General features: G+C 42.0%; 1 protein-coding gene across 1 annotated transcript; it reads right to left on the reverse strand.

The window, feature by feature from the left end:
- Positions 1–5943: 5943 nt before the first annotated feature.
- On the reverse strand, positions 5944–7587 carry GJA10 (gap junction protein alpha 10). The gene is given in 4 exon segments (XM_021693584.1): positions 5944–6065; positions 6068–6131; positions 6134–6696; positions 6699–7587. Coding segments are annotated over 4 exon segments (1623 nt in total). The 3' UTR covers positions 5944–5958.
- Between the last annotated feature and the right edge of the window lie 1909 nt (positions 7588–9496).

Below are 9496 nucleotides of genomic sequence, written 5' to 3' on the forward strand. Positions count from 1 at the left end.
AGACGAAAGTTCTAGAAGCATGTTCTGAAAGAAATAGGAAACAAGACAAACAAAATAGACTCAAAGGACTTGTAAGAGTCAGCCCTGCCCACCCACCTGGGACTCTGTGTATGTCACAAATACCAGGGCTCCAATCAAAACCTGCTGAAGACAATTCTCCCGAGGTTGACCCAGAGAAGGATGACCACGAAAGAGATTCTGTTCCCTGAAAGATCTGAATCCTACCTGTCATCTTCTTATCCTTCTCCACGTATTATTTTTGTCCAAAATCCAGGTCTAAAACTGTAAGCCAACTTCTTCCAAAGCTCCATTTTTGCTCTTTCTACAATTAGCCAGATTTTTGGCTTTGTATAATGTGGAAGGGAAAAGGGATCCAAATGTGGAATACTCCATTTTGTAATAATCTATCCTTGACCCTAAAAATCTGCTAAACTTAGGCTGCCTTATGCAGAGAGAGCAAGAAGCAGTAATGAGGTATAGAAGGAGCTTGGGTCGAGTCGGACAGGCTTGGAATAAAATTCCAGCTCATTCACTCATCCATTAAATATTAATTTATGTCCCTGCTATGTCCCAAGAACTGTGCTTCACCACATCCTAATTGTATGACTTCGGATAAGTCACCTATTTCTTTATCCATAAAACAGAGATAATTACAGGGCTACAGGGAGGAAGCCCATGAAGTGTCTAGACCGCCATCAGGCCCTTAATGAAGTGAGTATCTTTCCTCCTCTTCTTCAGATTCTTTGGTAATTGTTATGTTATGTAAAACTGCTCAACCAAAGGGCTCAATAAATTAGTACAATCCATCCTCAAAATACCCATCTAATAACACTTCTTAATGTGAAGTAAAAAAAAAGACCTCAAATGAGACAAAGAACCTAGAAGTAATAGATTTTAGATTTAATATAATAGTAAAAATTCAAAGATGCTGTAAACAGGGATAAGAGACAAGCAGACTGGGAGAAAAATCTTTCCATACATGTGTGTATATATATATATATACACATATATATATATACACACACACACAAACACACACACATACAAACAAGGAGTTAATATAATACCATATAAGAGCTCCTAGAAATCAGAAGAAAGACAAATATCCCAACAGAAAAGACAGACGAGGATCATTCATGGTGGAAATACAGATGACCAGTAAACATATGAACAACCCCACTAGTAATCACAGATGTAAATTAAAACAAAGGGAAACACGGGGCGCCTGGGTGGTATGGTCAGGCATCCAACTCTTGGTTTCGGCTCAGATCATGATCTCGGGGTCGTGAGATCGAGGCCCACCTCGGGCTCCGTGCTGAGCGCAGTCTCCTTGAGAGTCTCTCTCCCTCTCCCTCTGCCCCTCTCACTTGTGCTCTCTCTAAAATAAAATATGGAAGAAAAACACAAAGGAAAACACTTTTCATCAGATTGGAAGGAAAAAAGATAATGGCTGGTATGAATAAGAATGTGGGGAAAGAGGTGCTAATGTGCTGATAAGAGAATAAACTGGTGTAGGGGCGCCTGGGTGGCTCAGTCGGTTAAGCATCTGCCTTCGGCTAAGGTCATGATCCCAGGGTCCTGGGATCGAGCCCTGAGTGGAGTCAGGCTCCCTGCTCAGTGGGGAGCCTGCTTCTCCCTCTGCCCCTCCCCCTCACTCGTGCGCTTTCTCTCTGCCTCTCTTTCAAATAAATAAAATCTTTTTAAAAAGAGAACAAATTGGTGTAGTCCTTCCTGAACAAAAATTTTCAGCATCTGTCAAAATGTAGTATGTGCATGTCCATTAGAACCAATAATTCCACTTCTAGATACCTGTTAAAGATATATGTATGAAACATCCACTGCAACATTGTGTGCAGTAGAAAAAAGTTAGAATGGCTAACTGGCCATCAAGTATCTTATGGCTCATCCATACCATACAAAAGCATGAATTAATGTAAAACGGAGGCCGTTCCACAGGTACTGACATGGGAAGACCCCTGTGACATATGAAATGAGCAAAAGCAAATTACAAAGACATCTCTACATCTCTACATGATCACATTTGTATTTTTAAAAACCACCATATATGGGTGGACATACATTTGTCCTCAAAGACAGATGACAAATACCCTGAGGAAGGTAGGGGGAACACACCCTAAGCTGTTAGCGGTTGTCTTCAGGGAGTGAAGTGGGAACTGAATCCAGATGAGAACAAAAAGAGATGAATCCTCACATGGTCAGGTTCACATTTTATTCTCTATGTTCTTTTATATTGCTTGAATTTCTTTCAATGAGCATGTATTACTTTAATTTGAAAAACAAGAAAAAGACTGTTCTTCCATGCAAACCATTAACAATGGTCCCCTGGTCTGAGCCACATGCCTCTCTCCCCTGGGCCACTGTGTAAGCCTCCTAGCTGGCCTCCCTGACTGTACTCTTACCCCTTGTCTTAGTCCATTCAGGTAGACTGGGTGGATTATAAAGAATAGAAACTTATTTCCCACAGCTCTAGAGGCTGAGAAGCCCAAGATAAAGGTGCTGACAGATTCCCTGTCTGGTGAAAACCCATTTCCTGGTTCATAGATAGCTGTCTTTTTGCTGTGTCCTCACATAGTAGATAGGATAGGGAACTTTCTGTAGCCCCTTGTATAAGGGCACTATTCCTATTCATGAGGGTTCCACCTTCATGACCTAATCACCTCCCAAAGACCCCACCACCAAGCACCATCACATTGGGGATTAAGTCTCAACATATGAATTTTGAGGGGATGCAAACATTCAGACCAGAGTAACCCTATAATAGACTCTCCAGAACGTGGGGTTTTTCTTGAAACATATTCTCAGCTCACCACCATCCCTGTGCCATCCAGCCCAAATTCCTTTCCATGGCCTATAAAGCCCTAATATCAGCTCCTGCCTATTTCAACCTCGTCCTTCTCTCTCCCCTCCTTGATCGTGGCCCAAGAGAACTCTGTAGGGCCTTGGCACAGCTGGCCCCATCGGTCATGCCAAGGTCTTAGGGTGGGTGGTACATCCCAGGCAGTGGGACTAAGTGTAAGTGTCCTCACCTTTTGAAGCTACATCACGTTAATGTCCCAAAAGATTGGAAGAATTCACAGGGCAATCTTATTCCTAATGTCAAAATCTCCCTTCTCTACAGCTATGGTTCTGAACTCTGGCTGTACATTGGAATCATCTGGGAGCTTTAAAAAGTACTAGTGTCAAGGCTCCATCTGCAGAGATTTTTCCTGGGACAGTTTTCAAAGCTTCCCTAGTGATTTCATGTGGAACTGGGCACAAGAATTACTGCTCCACAGCATCTCTGCATTCAGCAATGGGGACAGTTCTCCCTTACAGAGGGTAGTGCGGGTTGCTAAACTCAGCCAGCCCTCCTCCCCAGGCTCACTTGGCCAGAATGAAAGTCTGCTTTCTATGCCCAGCTTAGTCTTCAAAGAACCAACCTTGATAGAAGCCTATTTAGCGATCAGTGAGTTTGGACTTGAACAAATTGTGGGGTTTGGGTAACAGCAAGGGAAATGTCTCAGCATAAAATCATGGCTCCTTCTGGTGCCTTCTATGACCTTCCAAAATAGAATGCATTTCTTTTGCAGGACAGTTCCCTCAAAGGGACACATCATAAGCGGCAAAGCAACTGTGGTCCTACCAGAAGTTATTTCACTCTGAAACATCAACTGCTGAAGTCAGAATGCATCTTACTGAGCCTGAAAAATTCTGCCATCCAGGACCCAATACAGTGTAAAAAGCAGTTTACAGTCCATATATTGACAGTGGATGATTATAACCCTGTTTGCTGCACTGATTTCTAATTACAGATTCCTCTGTAGGCAAGAAGCATCATGTCTCAGCCACAGAGCTCTGGGGTTGATAGCTGTGGCCTCAATCAAGTCTTCCTACCATCTGGGGAGTGAAGTGGCCTGTCAACCCTATAAGGGGTTTGGTGGGAAAGTGACCATAAGTAGGAAATCTCTGTGGCCGAAGACATTATTTGTAATTCCTAGAAACATAAAAAACAGGGAAGAAAGAGGAAGAAGAAAAAAGAAAGGGGGCCTGTCATCTTCATCATCTTTTCTTCAGGCTTGTAGGAATGGCTGGCCTCCCCCAAAAGATAATCTGAAAGATTAAAAAAAAATCTGCCTTAACTAAACACTACCATCTCTCCCTCAACTCTCTGCCAATACAAAGACTCCTCTCACATGGGAAGAGGTATAAGAAAGGGAAAATGACTAAAACTGTCTTGCTGACTTCACAAATGGAGATAAGAAGCAGTAACCCCTGGCAAGGTTACTCTAAAATAGTGATTCTCAACCCTGGCTGCACATTGCAATCACCATGGGAGTTTAAAAAATACTAATCCCAGGGACGCCTGCGTGGCTCAGTCGGTTGAGCAGCCAACTCGGTTTCAGCTCAGGTCGGGATCTCATGATCTCAGGGTTGTGGGATCAAGCCCAACATCAGGCTACTTGCTCTCAGTGGGGAGCCTGCTGGAGATTCTCTCTCTTCCGCTCCCTCTGCTCCTCCCAACCCTGGTCTCCCTCTCTCTCTAATAAATAAATCTAAAAATAAAATAAAATAAAATACTAATCCTAGGGGCACCTAGCTGGCTCAGTCAGTACAGCATATGACTCCTGATCTTGGAATTATAAGTCCAAGCCCCACTTTATGGGTAGAATTTACTTAAATATCCTGATGTGCATCCCACCCTCAAAGATTTTGGTTTAATTGGAATTGGATGGGTCCTGGGCATGAAGATTTTTTAAAGCCCCCAGATGACTCTAACTAGTAGCCAGGGTTGAGAACCCTGCTGTAGTTCGGTGTGGGTTCCAAGTAGCCACACTCTGATCCTAAACATAGTCTCCTGGGTAGATGACGTCACTGACAAGAAACGAGTATCAGTTTGAAAGAAGCATTATAGGAAAAATCTAGGTAGGATGATTCCTCCTCAAGATATGGCTTTAGTGCAGTAACAAAATATCTCTAAGCTCACAGGAGATATGAAACTGGGGTAGGGATTCAATCATCATAGATTTAATCATTATCATTAACAGGAGAAAGCAAGTGTGTGAGCTCAACCAAGTGAGCTCAACTAGGAAGTTCCCCCACCAAACCTGGAGTTGTTTCTTTTTAATGGAAAAAGGCTGTTAGGAGTGGTGGATAAAGCAAGTGTCATTCTTTTTTCCAGAATTGAGAAGAGTCCACAGTAAATACCCATGTCTTAACAATGAGCAGGAAATGTTTATTCCACACTGGCTTTTCAGAAAACAGAATTAAAATCAATACAATATTGATTTTAGTCTTTGTGAAATATATCACCAAATCTTTGTATATGACTTTTAAATGCCAGAGCTATTAAAACAATGGAGCACACCCTCCTTCCTTAATGAGACAAGGGCAACCCAAGGTTACAAACGATCCCTCTTCTGATCCATTTTCCACACTGTGACAGAGCTTTCTAAAATGTAACTCTGATCCCATCACTTCGCTGCACACCCTCTATGGGTGCTCCATTGCCTTCCCACAAGACCTCCATGGCCCCTTCTCCAGCTTTCCCTCTCCACAGCCTTCCTACCTGCCAGTGCCCCAGCCACACATAGCTCCCCAGACAGCCCTGCTGTGTCACAGCTCTCAGCCTTTGTCTGTGCTGCTCCCTGTACTAGGATGGCCTTCTTTCGTGTACCCCAGTCCTCCTAGATCTGGAGAAAATCACCACACCTTTTAAGGCTCAATTCAAAAGTAACCGCTACTATGAAGCTTTTCCTGACCCATCCATAAAGAATTGACCACTCCCTCCTTTGCCCATCCACCCCTTCTAACAGGGCACCTTACACTTGATCACATTTGTATGCTTACTAACTTTCTAGACTCTGAGCCCTTTGATAGCAGAGACAGTATTTTATCCACTTATAAACCCAGCACTTACTAAGACTGAATAATATAAAGTAAGTTTTTAGTAAGTTTATTTCATGAATTGAATTTAACTGAATGTATTGAATGACAGGATTTAACTCTCCATAAATTAACCTCCCTCACCTTCTCTCCCTCTCTCTTAACACACACATATACACACCAGGTAGCTGGACAGCGAAGGCTAAGAAGTAGCTAGAGTGGAAAACCTCTTGCAATAGTCCTATGTTCAGTCAGGCTGTCCATCTTTACTTACCATTGATGTTCTGTATCCAGTGGCTGAAGGCAGAAGCAAGGGGCTATTTTCCCGGTGCAGAAGGTCCAAGCAAGAGCTGTTCCGAGAACTGGAGCTTCCTGAGTCACTGTACAAGTGTCCCTTTTCAGACAGTAATCTGGACAGAAAGCTGTGACTGCCCAGGTAAGATCTGTCTGTCCAGACCCCACTCTTTCTCACACTGCCATCGCTGTCTCTACATTTACTGTGTAAATCTGTGAGAGCCTCTCCTGAGAGTCATCGATCCTGGGACTGCCCCCAGGTTCCTATTGCATAGGATGGGCAGTGTCTAGGAGCTATCTCTGTATCTAGGCAGGACTGAGACTTTGCGTTGTGTAGGCCAGAGGAACAGTCCAGTTGCTGTCCGGGGTGCTGACTTTGAGTACCGGCTACCGAGAGACATGGGCTGTGGGCATGGAGCTGTCCACTGTGCTGATCCTTCTCAGCCCACTCTTCTTTAACACAGCACGAGTCTACTTCAAGTTGCATGGGCTGTGAGCTTTGCCACATGGTTTTAGATTTGGCACATTGACTCGAATGACTTGCTGTTGATTGTTTGCTTGAGGTAGAGGGATTCTTTTAGGCAAGAGAGAGCAAATCATACACTCCTGGGCCAATGAATATTTTTTCAAATGGAATGGGGTGCTGCTTTCATCCTCAGTGCCCTCATTGCTGGATATCTCATAAAGTGCCTTCATGATTTTCCTGATTCCCAGATGAAATATTTCCAGTACATTGAGGAACAAAGAGATGGCTGCAATGCTGTGCATAAAGAGCATGAAAATTGTCTTCTCTGTGGGCCTGGATACAAAGCAATCCACTGCATTAGGACAAGGAGGTTGAGTGCATTTGTAAAGCAGGTGCATTTGAAACCCACAGAGAATATATTGGCCTATCATGAACCCTACTTCCATCACAGATCTTGTCAAGATGTGTAAGACATAAGTATGCAGCAGACATCCTTTTAGAGGGACTTTATGAATTCTCTTCTGCTCCTCTAACCTCTTCAGCTCTCTATCTATCCTTTGTTGCTCCTCCAATTCAAGCTCGGGATTCCCCATCTGGACTCGGAGGTGTGACTTTTTCTTCTGCCTCTCCTTTTCGAAGGCCCTGAGTCTATAAAGTGCATGGCCCATATACACCAGAGAAGGAGAAGACACAAAGATGATCTGTAAAACCCAGAACCTGATCAAAGAGATAGGGAAAGCATCGTCATAACAGATGTTGTTGCAACCTGGCTGCTGGGTGTTGCAGGCAAATGCTGACTGTTCATCATCCCAGACATCTTCAGCAGCCACACCAAGTACCAGCATTCGGAAAATGAAGAGTATGGTCAGCCATATTTTCCCCACTACAGTTGAGTGGGAGTGAACTTCCTCTAGGATGCCACCCAATAAATTCCAATCCCCCATGGTAAGAGACTAATGTCTGAAACATACAGAAAACACTGAAGTTAATAGCACTCATGGATATAATGTACAAAGACACAGGCTCATCAATAAAGCAGGTTCTTTTTTTTCATGTCAGCAAAGCCATGAAGGATTTTCCAGCCCTAATATTTATGGCTTATGCTTGATAAAATAGGATACTTCCAAGGAATGTTTTTGGAAAAAACAAAAACAAAAAACAAAACTAAAGACCCTCCACAATCTGATCCAATTTCCTGTCTCTCCTCTCCCACACAAGGTTGACTGTCATTCCACTGTATCCAATGGCCATCACATTTGTACAATGCATTCCATTGCAAATTTTGTTCATTTTTTTACCCATATCAGATACGCCATTAACCAGACATCCTACATGATCTTAACTAAGTCTCAACTTCTCCAGGAAGTTTACCTTAGCCATCCCAAGTCAGAGTGATTTTTCCCATTCCTGAATGCCCACACTATTGTTTCTACCACTGATTTGACATTGTGCTTAAGATGAATTTTATGATGGTTGTGTCTTCTGTCCCTCTTCGTGGAAAGGTATTCTTTGCAGATAGAGACATATTCTATAGCATTTTGTTCTTTGCACACAGAAGGTATCATTAAATAACAGTGGGATGAATTGTCTTTCCATTTTAAAACTCAGTTCCTTGACCTTAACACTGGAATAATCATCACCAAACAAACAAAGCAGATCCTCATTATGTATTATCCATGGCTCCCACTGCCAAGTAAATAAAACAAATCAGCCAAATAAAGCCCCTGGGACAGGCAGAGCGTAGCCGTAAAGATTAAGCAGACACAGAAACAGTAATAGACATGTGATTATATCCACAAAGCCACATGTGGAACAGCATGTTTTCATGAAAGTTTTGTTAACTTAGAAGAAAAGTGAATATAAACTGCTTCTCTAGTAAGCTTGGGATCTAGGAAAGAATCGAAGCATAGCTGATATGAATAAGTTATTTGGTTTACCCTGAAAAAAAAAAAGAATGTTTTTCAAAATTTGATGAATTAAAATATTTGATAGGCTAAAAGCTTCTAAGATGCAGATTTCCTGATATTAAAGATACAGAGAAAAAACAGTAAAGTGTTATGAAGTTAAAACCACTAATGAAAGAATTTTCCCCCTCCATATTTCATTCACTCAATAATATTTACTAAAATCTTTCTATCACCTAGACATTGTCCTAAATGCCAAGGAATTCAACGATGAACAAGATATACCTCATCCAGCTCTCACAGTACTTAGTCAATAGGACTCTCAGTAACACATAAAATGGACAAATAGTGAAAAAGAAAAGAATTGAGTGAGTATCAACTCAAAAATACAAGAGAGAGGCGCCTGGGTAGCTCAGTCAGTTAAGCGTCCAACTCATGGTTTCGGCTCAGGTCATGATCTCAGGGTTGTAGGGTTGTGGGATCAAGCCCCATGTTGGGCTCTGTGCTCAGCCAGGAGTCTGCTGGAGATTCTCTTTCTCTCCCTCTCCTCAGCCCCTCTCCCCATGCTCTCTCTCTCTCTCTCAAATGAATAAATCAATCTTTAAAAAAAATACAAGAGAAAAAATATGGAATCATTACATTTTCCCTACTTATCTCTCCAAACATAAAATAAATCCCAGGTAGAATAAAGTATTAAATGTAAAAAAGGCAACCACAACAGTATTACAATAAAATATAATGTTTTGTAATTTTGAAGTACAGGAAGTCTTTTTTAAGCACCTCATGTCAGAAATTATAATTGAAAAAAGTTTTAGATTTTACCCAACAAAGCTGAATGGCAAAAGTGGAGATGTCCAGAAGGCATTTGGGTCTAGAGAATAAAAACAACGAAAGGTACAAACAAGAGATAAACATTTAAACATTTGTGAATAATCACTGAATAGGTAGA

Source organism: Neomonachus schauinslandi, chromosome 8 (assembly GCF_002201575.2).
Source record: "Neomonachus schauinslandi chromosome 8, ASM220157v2, whole genome shotgun sequence".
Taxonomy (NCBI): Eukaryota; Metazoa; Chordata; class Mammalia; order Carnivora; family Phocidae; genus Neomonachus; species Neomonachus schauinslandi.